At 37.8% G+C, this 11,316-nt stretch overlaps 3 protein-coding genes across 4 annotated transcripts; 1 reads left to right on the top strand and 2 right to left on the bottom strand.

Moving 5' to 3' along the window:
- Window positions 1-830: 830 nt before the first annotated feature.
- Window positions 831-4,068, top strand: LOC106435625 (cyclin-dependent kinase C-2 C). Its single transcript, XM_013876533.3, has 8 exons — window positions 831-1,449; window positions 1,531-1,815; window positions 1,908-2,225; window positions 2,307-2,540; window positions 2,625-2,725; window positions 2,801-2,903; window positions 2,986-3,342; window positions 3,422-4,068. The coding sequence occupies exons 1-8, from the start codon at window positions 1,090-1,092 to the stop codon at window positions 3,551-3,553; spliced, it is 1,890 nt and encodes a 629-aa protein (XP_013731987.2). The 5' UTR covers window positions 831-1,089; the 3' UTR covers window positions 3,554-4,068.
- On the bottom strand, window positions 3,952-7,107 carry LOC106435626 (SNF1-related protein kinase catalytic subunit alpha KIN10). 2 transcript variants are annotated; one of them, XM_048746067.1, is made up of 11 exons: window positions 7,040-7,107; window positions 6,373-6,565; window positions 6,096-6,280; window positions 5,847-6,029; window positions 5,621-5,752; window positions 5,351-5,536; window positions 5,170-5,259; window positions 4,993-5,076; window positions 4,775-4,912; window positions 4,455-4,688; window positions 3,952-4,273 (listed from the first exon to the last, which is right to left on the bottom strand). In XM_048746067.1, exons 2-11 carry the CDS (start codon window positions 6,560-6,562, stop codon window positions 4,160-4,162), a joined length of 1,536 nt encoding a protein of 511 aa, XP_048602024.1. In that variant the 5' UTR covers window positions 6,563-6,565; window positions 7,040-7,107; the 3' UTR covers window positions 3,952-4,159. The 2 variants fall into 2 exon arrangements, with proteins under 2 accessions (XP_048602024.1, XP_048602023.1); XM_048746066.1 differs by lacking the exon at window positions 7,040-7,107 and adding an exon at window positions 6,800-7,028.
- Window positions 7,108-8,425: 1,318 nt separating this feature from the next.
- LOC111197707 (transcription factor MYB106-like) lies at window positions 8,426-10,052 on the bottom strand. The gene is made up of 4 exons (XM_022706003.2): window positions 9,727-10,052; window positions 9,529-9,658; window positions 9,117-9,451; window positions 8,426-9,047 (listed from the first exon to the last, which is right to left on the bottom strand). Exons 1-4 carry the CDS (start codon window positions 9,857-9,859, stop codon window positions 8,632-8,634), a joined length of 1,014 nt encoding a protein of 337 aa, XP_022561724.2. The 5' UTR covers window positions 9,860-10,052; the 3' UTR covers window positions 8,426-8,631.
- Between the last annotated feature and the right edge of the window lie 1,264 nt (window positions 10,053-11,316).

An 11,316-nucleotide genomic window follows, 5' to 3' on the forward strand; every position in this document is an offset into this window, starting at 1 on the left:
TAAACTACAAATCGCACTGCATTTTTGAAAAGATTAGGACTCGACCAACAATAAAGACTTTCCATCTTGTGTAGTGTGTGAAAAAAATTCTTTACTAATATCATATGGTCCTATTTAAAGAATATTTGAACTATTGCAACAAACGACAGATTTATCAATATATTATATACCTCAGTATATTCTGAATATATTAACTTTATAATTTGTCACATCCATAATAAATTAAACATACCATCATTATAAATCACTATACCTCAGTATATTCTGAATACATTAACTTAACAAATTTTCGCACCCACAATCATTATAAATTCACACTTTACCATTACGATATATCATCGAAAAAAATATATCTTAACGTGTTTCACCAAAAAAATATTATAATTCTCATAATAGTTAGAATTGTTTACCGTTGAATCAGCTACGAAATAATTTTTATTATTTGTAATAGTATAATTAATCAGACGGCTAAAAAACGTGTTTTACCAAATCTACGGGTTCTATAACCAAAATAACATCTGTGAAATCAAGTCACAACCAAAACATTTATCATAACATATCGGAGTAGCTGGAATATGTAAAAATTTCATTAAATAAAAGTTTTATCATAAAGTTATCCCGCGCTTTCAAAGCGCGGGTCAAAATCTAGTGTTTAATTAATATGCATAGACTAATAGGTATGGTGTTACAAAAAAAAAAAAAAAAAAAAAAAAAAAAAAAAAAAAAAAAGACTAATAGGTATGGAACATATAGTCTATATTATAATACAAGACTAGTCTGTATGAAATATAATACAAAGACAAATAGTAAAGATAAGAAGATTAATTTTTCTTTTCTATTTCTCTTCCAATGTATAAGGAGGATTGTCTTATTCTCCGTAATTATCTCTCTCTATTTTACATCCAAACCTATTTTCCTCTCTTTTGAGCAAAACCTAATTTCCTTTCAGTTTTTGAATTTTCTCACTTTTTTTTCATTTCTTTATGGTCTAATGCGGGGATTGTCCTCCCTGCGTTGGACCCGTTACCCGACTCGGGTCCATACTCACGCCACCCGGAACCTCTCCTTTGATAATTAGCTTTCGTTATTATGGGTTGCTTCCACTCCAAGCATTCTTCTCCCGCTGGTCCGCCACGCCATCTCCGCCGCCGTTTAGACACCGCTGTCCACCGGAGTCATCCCCAAAACAACCACAAACCTCATGTTCTTCCTAGTCCTCCACCTCACCGCCGTGTTGTTAACTCATCTCCAAAAAAACATCGCAATAAAGACGATGATGCTCCAAGATCAAGGACAACCGGAGTTAGCCTGAGATCAGGACTGACGCATGGTAATGTAGAGGCTGAGCAGGTGGCGGGTGGTTGGCCTTCATGGCTCAGCTCTGCCGCACCGGAGGCCGTTCATGGATGGATCCCATTACGCGCAGAGGACTTCGAGAAAAGAGAGAAGGTTTTCTAAACATACCTTGTAATGCAAGAAACAACCCTATTAACAATTAACTTCTACCATTTTTTTTGAAAAAAATCTTAGATTGGGCAAGGGACGTATAGCAACGTGTTCCGGGCTTGTGAGGTATCGACGGGACGAGTTATGGCTCTAAAGAAAATAAGGGTTCAGAATTTCGAAACTGAAAACATAAGATTCATTGCGAGAGAAATCATGATTTTGAGAAGATTAGATCATCCAAACATCATGAAACTCGAAGGGATCATCGCCTCACGGAACTCAAATAGCATGTACTTTGTCTTCGATTACATGGAACATGATCTCGAAGGCTTATGTTCATCTCCTGACATCAAATTCACCGAGGCACAGGTTAAGAAAGACATACAAGAGAAAAAAAAAACATAACGTCTGGTGCAAGTAACTCTGTTTTGTTTTACTGATAACCCTAATTTCCTTTTCAGATCAAATGCTACATGCATCAGCTTCTGTTGGGAGTAGAACATTGTCATTTACGAGGGATAATGCACAGAGACATCAAAGCCGCAAACATTCTGGTGAATAACAAAGGAGTTTTGAAGCTAGCTGATTTTGGACTAGCCAACATTGTAACGCCAAGAAACAAGAATCAGTTAACAAGCCGGGTTGTGACGCTATGGTACCGTGCACCTGAACTTCTAATGGGTTCCACGAGTTATAGCGTATCAATCGATCTTTGGAGCGTGGGATGTGTTTTTGCTGAGATTCTTACCGGAAGGCCACTTCTTAAAGGAAGAACAGAGGTGAGGAAAGGGACCCAAGCTATATATATAGAAATTACTCATTCCAAATAGAGATAATATTTATTTGTTTGTTTTATGTAGATTGAACAACTTCACAAGATTTATAAACTCTGTGGACCACCAGATGAAGAATTTTGGGAAAAGAACAATAAGCTTCATTCTCAAACTAAGATGTTTAGACCACAACATCAATATGAAGGTTGTCTGAGAGAAAGTTTTGAGGAGTTTCCAAAAACAGCAGTTAGTCTTCTGGAGAAATTATTATCTACTAATCCTGAGAAACGAGGAACTGCCTCTTCTGCTATCATGTCAGAGGTATTAAAGAAAACCTAATCAGAAATGAATAAAATTTAAACTGACACTATCTGGTCTTATGTGTGGTTTTTGCTGTTATTTCAGTATTTTAACACAAAGCCTTACGCTTGTGATCCATCTACGTTACCTAAGTATCCACCTAACAAAGAAATGGATGCTAAGTACCGTGAAGAACTTCAACGAAGGTTTCAGTGAATCGATTTTCATAATACTTGTATATATATAGGTGTTTCTAGAGGTTTAAAATATTTGTATTGCAGGAGAAGAGTTGTTATAAGGAAAAGAGATAACTTGGCACCCAAGAAATCAGGGAAATCACGTAGAACAATCAAAGAGCCTACTAACAAGTTACCAACCCAACAGGTATATATCGAAGCTCGAATTAGACCTGAATAAACCGATGTTTCAAAACCCTGGTTCTTTATTCTTAATTTGGTTAACGCAGGTCGGAAAGAAGGAAGCCGAGACAGAGATCATTGTCCAGACACCATCCGAGACATCTCAAGCGACGACTCGAAGCGAGTTCCCGTACACTGGTTTATCTCAAACCACGGCTCCGGCAAGCGGGTTTGCATGGGCTGGCACTAAGAAGAGGAAAGAAAACGACGCAGCTTCAACGCTGACGTATAATCAGCCTGCAGGATCAGCGAGTCATGTCAGTGGTATGAGTATGGCTTTTGCTAAGAACACTTTTGGGTTAACAATGAATGAAGACAAACCAAGCTTGCTTAGGCCGCACGTTTCTCTAGACTCCTCTGACGTGTTGCTGTTCCCTGGCGTGCATCACAAGAAGTCGGATACGGTGAGTCTATCATTTTGAATTTGGTACGATCTTTCATGATTTGGCGCCTTAATTTTATTGTATGACTATATCTTTTTAGGGTTTGACGAATGCTGGGGCGAATCCGAAGATTTTTCAAACTAATGGGATGAATGAGATACTACGGAGGACTGAAAGTGATGCCATTGTCGATGTTCGAAGACCGCCAAGAATAGAAAGAGGTTTAAAATGACAGAAATAATCAATATTACGTTTAGCAAATGTCATATTTATATATATCTTCATTTGGCATCATTTATAGTTCACACATTAAAAACTTGTCACGAACAAACAAACAAACCAAGAGGGGTCTGAAAAGTTCATTTGCATATATATACATGCACGTTTGCTTATTATACACATAAACACACACCTATCATGTTCGGTGGTCACCATGTTGTGAAACAATGTCAGATACGTTAACATTGTCCTACGATTCCACGCAATGAGCCTATTTTCTTTCATTGCGAGAATGAAACAAGCGAATGTCCTATTTTCTTGAAACTGCCTAAAAGAGACTGGCTAGAAAATTTATGTACAAATGGCTCTACAAATATCATATATATAAGTCGAGAAACTTAAAACTATAAATTATGTACAAAGCTGCTCCTGGTTATTTCTTTTACTCGAGTTGTCCGGTCTTACATTATAAATTAAACGAGGTATTTTAGATGAGTCCAAAAACAAAAAAGAAAGAAACTGAAAGAAGTTAAACGTTTAATGTCTTTGTGAACATTTCTTAGAAGGAGAAACAAAGGAAAGTGGGAAGATTATTCTTGAAGCGGTCCGGTTTGATTATTCAGAGGACTCGGAGCTGAGCAAGAAAAGCAGCACAGAGGTCCAAGAACAGGAACTGAGGACCATGTACCCTCTGCAGATCCAACAGATACTTGTCGTCCCGTGTTTTATACAACTGTTCCACCATCAACAACAAACATTCATCAGCCCCAGAGATTCTTATCATATCCATATTGAACTGAACAAGTTTAGTTCTATTTCTATTCACACATCATAAACAGCGTGCAAGCCCCATCTGAGTCATAAAAATGTGTGCTTATCAAGAAGTGCTTCAAATGAAGAAGAGGATTTCTTACCTGAATTTCAAATTTGACAACATTTGGAGACTTAACAGCTGCGTCGTTTTCTACTATGCTGGAGTCATCTCCAAAGTAGTTGTTATCGTGCATCGAGTTACTGAGCATTCCATCTGAGTTGTTAGGAACCCATCTGCACTTCATGTTGTAAGGCCCTATCTTCTTCCAACACACACTCAGATCTTGCAGGGCTTTCAGCACCTCTGTCATTATTTCACGCGGATGAGCCCTAGACTGTTGGATCAAACTAAACAGATTAAAAAAAATATATCCAAAAGCTTGAATTATTATGGCATAAACTCAGAAAAAAATATAAAGACCTGAAGTCCAAGAGCCCATTTTCTCTCAACAGGGTATTGAGATCTCAAGCCAACTCCTTGGAACTCCATCAGTCCTGGAAGCCGATGGCTAACTGGTGAAGCTACGCTTTCTGCTGGATGCATTCGCGGAGTACCTTCCTGATTAAATTTTAACATTCAAGGATTACTTTCAAACATCTTTTGCTGCAGTTAAAAAAAGAGGACAGTGAGAGACCCACCATAGTCTCTTGAAACTCGGCTCCGAGATAACCAGCAGATACACGGAACCGGTTGTCCAGTATCAGATAGTATGTCACAGTGCCCTGTTAAACAGCAGTCGACAACAATTCAATATTTACCTTTGAATAAAAGAAGAGATATAGCAAATGGACAAGAGGCTGAGAGAAAACACATACATCATTTTGGGTCCGGTTGCGGAGAGACTCAATGAGTAGGTTTCTGTCAAATCCCATATTGATAACTTCTTGGAGAATCTCCTCGTCAATCTACAAATGAAACCAGCGATTTTAAGCTATTTTGAGAAAGGGGAATAGAGACAATCTCTGATGAAAATAAGAGTAGATACGTTAGGTTCACCTTTTTGGCCTGCTGCACCGTATCCGGAGGAGGAACAGCTAAATACCTAGGAAGATGAGCTTGGAACCAAGTGTGTTGCCGGATCTCAGGGATGGTTACTCTTTTCATGGGGTCCACCACGAGCATCCTGGGGATCAAATCTCTAGCACCACCAGATAAATGGCTAGGCAGAGTATATATCCCTCCCTAAAAGACGTAAAGAGAAAAAATATAACTTGAAGAGCCCAAATATAACTAAAAGATCAAGTAACAGGACGTGTTTTGCAGTACCTTTATCTTCTTAAAAAGGTTTGGAATGTTCTCATCATCGAACGGAAGAGTCCCACAAAGAAGAGCGTAGAGTATCACACCACAGCTCCAGACGTCTACTTCAGGGCCAGCATATAGTTTACCCGAAATGACCTGAAACAATTGACTGATCTCAATTACAACTGATCTTCAGGAACAATCGCTATATGTAATGCTCCTCAGATACAATGAAGGTTAAATAACTCACCTCAGGAGCAGCGTAATTGGGACTACCACAGCTTGTCTTCAGAAAATGACCATCTCTCATAATGTTGCTCAGGCCAAAATCAGCAATTTTCACATTGCATTTGGAGTCCAAAAGCAAGTTCTCAGGCTTAAGGTCTCTGTGAACTACCATATTCCGATGGCAATACTCCACTCCCGATATTATCTACATCAAAGTCAAGTCATGACTCATGGCTAGCTCTCAAATAAAATGATAAAAAGAAAACAATACCTGCTGAAAAAAGTTCCTGGCCTCGTCCTCCTGTAGTCTACCCTTCTCTACAATATAGTCAAAAAGCTCGCCAGAGTTGACATACTCCATGACGAGATAGATATCAGTGGGAGTCTCGATAACCTCATAGAGACGGATGATGTGAGGATGCATAAAGAGTCTCAAGATTTTAATCTCTCTCCTCACTGCACCAAAAGAGAAAACAGGAAAAAAAGCACAAAAATGAATGAGATTTGATCAAAAGAAAAGCTAATAATATCCAAAGCATATCGTGTACCTTTTTCCTCCATCTCCATGTTCTTGATTTTGCGACGGTTGAGGATCTTGATGGCAACTTTATGACCGGTCAAAGAGTGCTCAGCAATCTTAACCCTGCCAAAGGAACCGATACCGAGAGTCCTCCCGAGCTTGTAGTTCGGTAGAATCGATTCCACGCCACCACCTCTACCGCCTCCTGATCCATCCATTTTCTACACAAAGAGCTAATAATATTAAATCTTCTACACAAGACTTTGAAACAAACTGCAAAGCATTGTTCAGTAGCGAGAATATAAAATTTATTATGAGTTAAACCAAACTCTATTCAATCTTAATTCTCCCGATTCTTGCTATGATAGAGCTTCAAAATAGCAATTTCTCAATTCGTTATAAGAACCCTAACAATCCAATCACCAGATCTCTAAGTAATTGGATCTCTCTCGTACCCCATAGAGAAATTACGATTCTAAGAGCGATCAGACACACTCGGATTTGCAAATTCAACATCAAAAAGAGTGACGATTAGTTTCCGAGAATAGAAGATTTCAGAGAGATCGAGCTTGGCAAAAATAAGATAAGTCGAAATGCAGCAAAGAAACAAAAAAAAAGGACCTAAATTTCGGAGCTAAGAAAAGTAGAAATTGAGATTGGAAACGGAAAGAAGATGAAGAGATGAGCTCAATACCCAGATTCTGAGAGATTCTCTCGCTCTCTTCTCCTTGCTCTTGCTTGCTTGCTTGTATGCACAATTTTTTTATTTTCTCTTGTTAATAATCGTTAATGTGGGGGACGTGGCAAAGAGTCATCAGCTGCTTTCGTCTTTTCCCAAAATATTCAGACACACTTGTGGTAATGATGATTCATCGTTACTTAATTAAATTAAAATTATATAATTAATTAATGAATCAAAATGACAAGAAAATGGATTCTTGATGTAACGTACGTTTTAGTGTCTTGTCCTTAAGCTCGAAACAGACTTTTTTTTTTGTTTGAATAAGATGCTATTTGAGAATTTAGTAAAGGGTGTGAGATTCCATAAGAGAAAAGATGTGGAGACGATTCATAGGTTGAGAGTAGATTCTTACATGGCTTTAAAAGTGTGTTGAGGAGCATCAATGTGAGAATGTACTCAGGCATTGTCCAAGAGAATGCAGTTGGAATCATTTTGGATTGTGAATTATTATTGGATACTATCTTTACATAAAGAAACTAAAGGGTAGATGGATGACATATCAAAAGACAATAGCAGACCAACAACAAGGGCAGAGTATAGATGGCGAATCAATCTCCGCCCAGACCAGAGTTGAAGAATAGGGCATGACTTCATAGGAAGAACAAAACAGAGCTTTTCTCAAATTGATTAAAATAAAAAAGACACCATAACCCAATAAGCCATTCATATGAAAAAAGGCATTTGAGAATGCCTTTCATGTTGTAAGAGAGAGCGTAAGACTGTTAGATCAAGAAGATGGTGATGACCAATATTCGAACCAAGGCCTTGAGGATTCGGAACGTTAAGCTTTCTTACCACAAAGCTATGTTCATATTGGTCCCTCTCATGCAGCCTACTATTTTCTTTAACGTAAAAAGCTGGAGGCCTTTTTCTTCACGAACGGATTTAACTGTTTTTAAGCCCATATAGAGAGCCTTATTACGCCCACTTTTTTCTTGTACACTCAAAAAAATGAATCCAAACTTGGCTTAATATAACAAAATCTACAAATTAATATCCAAGAAGAGTGCATTTTTGTATTTAAAGAAACGATGAATTTACCTTTGTTCAGTTTCTTATGTAAATTTAGTTTAATTGAATCTATTTATTATAAAGAAAATGACATGAAACTACCAAGCATTAAATTTTGTTTCTTTTGACTCAGACATGTCAACGTGTTGATTTTTAAGTACACCCTCTACATCTCTTTACATACAAATTTCAGAATGATGAGCAACAAAGATGAGGTAAAACCGTAAAAGTATTAAACATGGTTCATACTCCCTCTGTTTCATATAATTTACATGGATATTAAAGTATTGAAAACTAGTTTCAAAGTTAAAAAGAAAATCTGAAGACGTATTCAACGTAAAAGCATTGTATTGTAAATGGATTTGCTATCATGCAAATATCAAAACATTGGAATGTGAAATATTTTTGTTGTTGTAAAAATGGTCATTTTCATGAAGTTTCATTCCAACACCCTTTACGTAAATAAAGTAAAGAAAAAAAAAGAGAAAAGTATTGGGAAGCTATCGACATTACAAATGAAAGTGGACCATTAGATCAGAACATGGTTGATGAATCGGACGGTGTGGAATCAACCAAGTTGAGAATGCTATTCCAGTAGTTCTTGTTGTCCTCATAGTAGCTGTAGTCACTCTCATTGACCTCGACCGCGCCTGCAACGGTCTCCTCGTCTTTTTTACCGATGGAGAGACTCCGATCACCTGAATCACCGAGCAGAAGGAGGCTGGTGAATCCTTCTTCAATTCCTTCTGCCGGACAGTTGATCTGCCTCATCCAGTCTTGGTCAGAATCTTTGACATCGGAGGAGGTGGAAGAAGACAAGGCGAACTCAGTCATGTTCTGAATCTCAGAGGATTCGTTGTTATTCTCTCCCGAAGGCATGATCATCAGATGGAGATTCTCGGAGAATGTCACCGTCGACGTTGGTGATTCAAGCTGTTGATCTCCTTTTCCTGTCGGAACATTCATCATTTGTATATATAAATTATCAATAAATATTTAGTTTTGAAGATCATAATTACCTTGGTTTGGTTTTGTCCAATTTGTTGATGATGCCTTGTGAGACAAGCAATGATTAGGAGCTGCTGCTTTGTTGTTTTGGTAATGGAGAAGCTTTGATTCTCTAGCTAGCCTTGCTTCAGCTTCGAGTCGAGCACTCTCCCATTGAGCCATGTGGCTAAGCGTGGCTGCTGCGCTCTTGGACTGACCTGTGGAAGACATTAGAGTCTCGTTTTTGTGCTTGTGAGTCACCGGATCTATCCCCATTTTAACCAGACGTTTCTTCAAGTGTGTGTTCCAGTAGTTTTTTATCTCGTTGTCTGTCCTTTTTGCTAAGTGAGTTGCAATCGCTGACCATCTATTAGAAAAAATCACATCAGAGATCAAGAAATGACAAAAAAGATCAACTCACTCTTTGGTGATTGAGTCTGTCACCTGTTTCCGAGGAGAGCGTGGAGTTGAATGATGGTTTGTTCTTCTTGAACAGTGAATTTGCCTCTCTTGATGTCTGGTCTTAGGTAATTAGTCCATCTCAGTCTGCAACTCTTTCCACATCTTTGGAGACCTATATGGAGTTTGGAATAAATAAGAGAAGAAGGTTTGAATAGAGGTAGAAAAGTGGAAGTTAGTTACCAGCTTTCTCAGGCAAAGAGCGCCAGCTTCCATGGCCATTTTCTTCAATGTAAGCCAAAAGTTTCTGATCCTCTTCTGGTGTCCATGGCCCTTTCTTTAGCCCAGCCTTATCACAGCACGGCGATCTTCCCATTACAAATTATGCTAAAGCTACTGAAGAGAGAAGGCTTCTTCTTTTTGTTATCTTATAACATATCTTCAACGTGATTTATGGTGTAATGTAGTGTATGAGGTGGTAGTAGTAGTCATTAGATGATCATGATGGTCCACAAAAGCTGCTCTCTTGGCTTGAGTCTTGATTTATAGAGGGAGAGACACAACAGAAGATGTCTCTATTTAGGTTCTGTAAGAGCCTCTTTCCCACGGTCTTTGACATGGATTGACATTCAATTAGATGGGGCCGAGATGAGTTATTACCCTTGTGGTTCTAACACTTAATTTTTCTTTTAACGATTCAACAGAGCACCCAAAGATTAGCCAACATCTTATTGCACAAAGTAAATGGTTAATTTTCAGAACCTGGAGTAAGTTTTCATCTATCCATAGATGCTCTAGGTTTCTTATTACTGGTATCCTAATAAAGTATGGTTTCTTGAAAGCTACAAAGTGATCATTGTTCTCTCTCTCTCTCTTAGCTATAACTAGTTACCGTAATTAGTTACACTCCTTTATCAAAAATGTGTTTGTTGATTTCTTTCTTTCACATTTTTGCTAGCTTTTACTAGGGACTCCACAACAGTAAATGCTGTTAAATGGCGGTGAAGAAGAGGAAGCTGGCACTATAACTGGAAAAGCAAATCAGACAGAGAGAATTGATGAGATTTGGAGTAACTTAGAGCAAATTTTTTGGTTACGATCTATAGACTCTAATAATAGTAGTTGCAAGTAATTAGTTGGTTGTCTATCATGGCATTAACATAGACTTCTTCTTTATTCAGAAGGCTATAACCGCGGTAAAAACCAAGATATTTGAAAATTTACTGCTTAAGCATGCAGGCCACAGTAACTTTGGAAGAGATTTTTAACCTTGTTACTAAACAGATAAATCATTTTTGTGGTGGGGAGCAAGAAGAAAGGAGATAAACAACTTTTCCTTGTGTGATTCCTTCATCATTTAATGAAAGTCCCACTAGCTGGTACACTGTTCTTGGTGTCAAGTCATCAAAAGATCCATTTTATCACAAAGATAAACAAATAAAGACAATGAATAATCAAAAGCATCCAGCTTAACCACCAAATAGCTAACTGGGTGAGGTAAAAGTCAGCATTTACGATTTAGTTTTTTACCGTTAAAACAGTAGCATATCACAAAAGCTACAAAAAAATTGATTATATATGATGTCTGCAACAACATTTATCATAAGCCTAGCTGAGGAAACTGATTAACTCAGATCATATACCTTGTTTCTCAACTGTTCATCATGCAACGTTTTTTACCAAAACGGTTTGAGTTTTTCTATATCATGCATGGACTGGTTAGTTTACAAGTGATCAAATGTTGTCGACAAAGGTAAACTTTGGCTGCCAAGAAAGGTAGACGATTTATGGTGGTGACGGTGACATTAAATAGATTTTACTAGACCAAACAAA

Source organism: Brassica napus, chromosome C1, assembly GCF_020379485.1.
Source record: "Brassica napus cultivar Da-Ae chromosome C1, Da-Ae, whole genome shotgun sequence".
Taxonomy (NCBI): domain Eukaryota; kingdom Viridiplantae; phylum Streptophyta; class Magnoliopsida; order Brassicales; family Brassicaceae; genus Brassica; species Brassica napus.

Coding starts and splice junctions, on each gene's coding strand:
- LOC106435625 (XM_013876533.3), top strand. CDS start 1,090: ATGGGTTGCTTCCACTCCAAGCATTCTTCTCCCGCTGGTCCGCCACGC. Junction 2,726..2,800: donor CGTGAAGAACTTCAACGAAG/GTTTCAGTGAAT, acceptor TTTGTATTGCAG/GAGAAGAGTTGTTATAAGGA. Junction 3,343..3,421: donor ATCACAAGAAGTCGGATACG/GTGAGTCTATCA, acceptor ATATCTTTTTAG/GGTTTGACGAATGCTGGGGC.
- LOC106435626 (XM_048746067.1), bottom strand. CDS start 6,562: ATGGATGGATCAGGAGGCGGTAGAGGTGGTGGCGTGGAATCGATTCTA. Junction 5,753..5,846: donor CCAATTACGCTGCTCCTGAG/GTGAGTTATTTA, acceptor CAATTGTTTCAG/GTCATTTCGGGTAAACTATA. Junction 5,537..5,620: donor ACCTTTTTAAGAAGATAAAG/GTACTGCAAAAC, acceptor TACGTCTTTTAG/GGAGGGATATATACTCTGCC.
- LOC111197707 (XM_022706003.2), bottom strand. CDS start 9,859: ATGGGAAGATCGCCGTGCTGTGATAAGGCTGGGCTAAAGAAAGGGCCA. Junction 9,659..9,726: donor CTCTTTGCCTGAGAAAGCTG/GTAACTAACTTC, acceptor AACTCCATATAG/GTCTCCAAAGATGTGGAAAG. Junction 9,048..9,116: donor TTGGACAAAACCAAACCAAG/GTAATTATGATC, acceptor ATGTTCCGACAG/GAAAAGGAGATCAACAGCTT.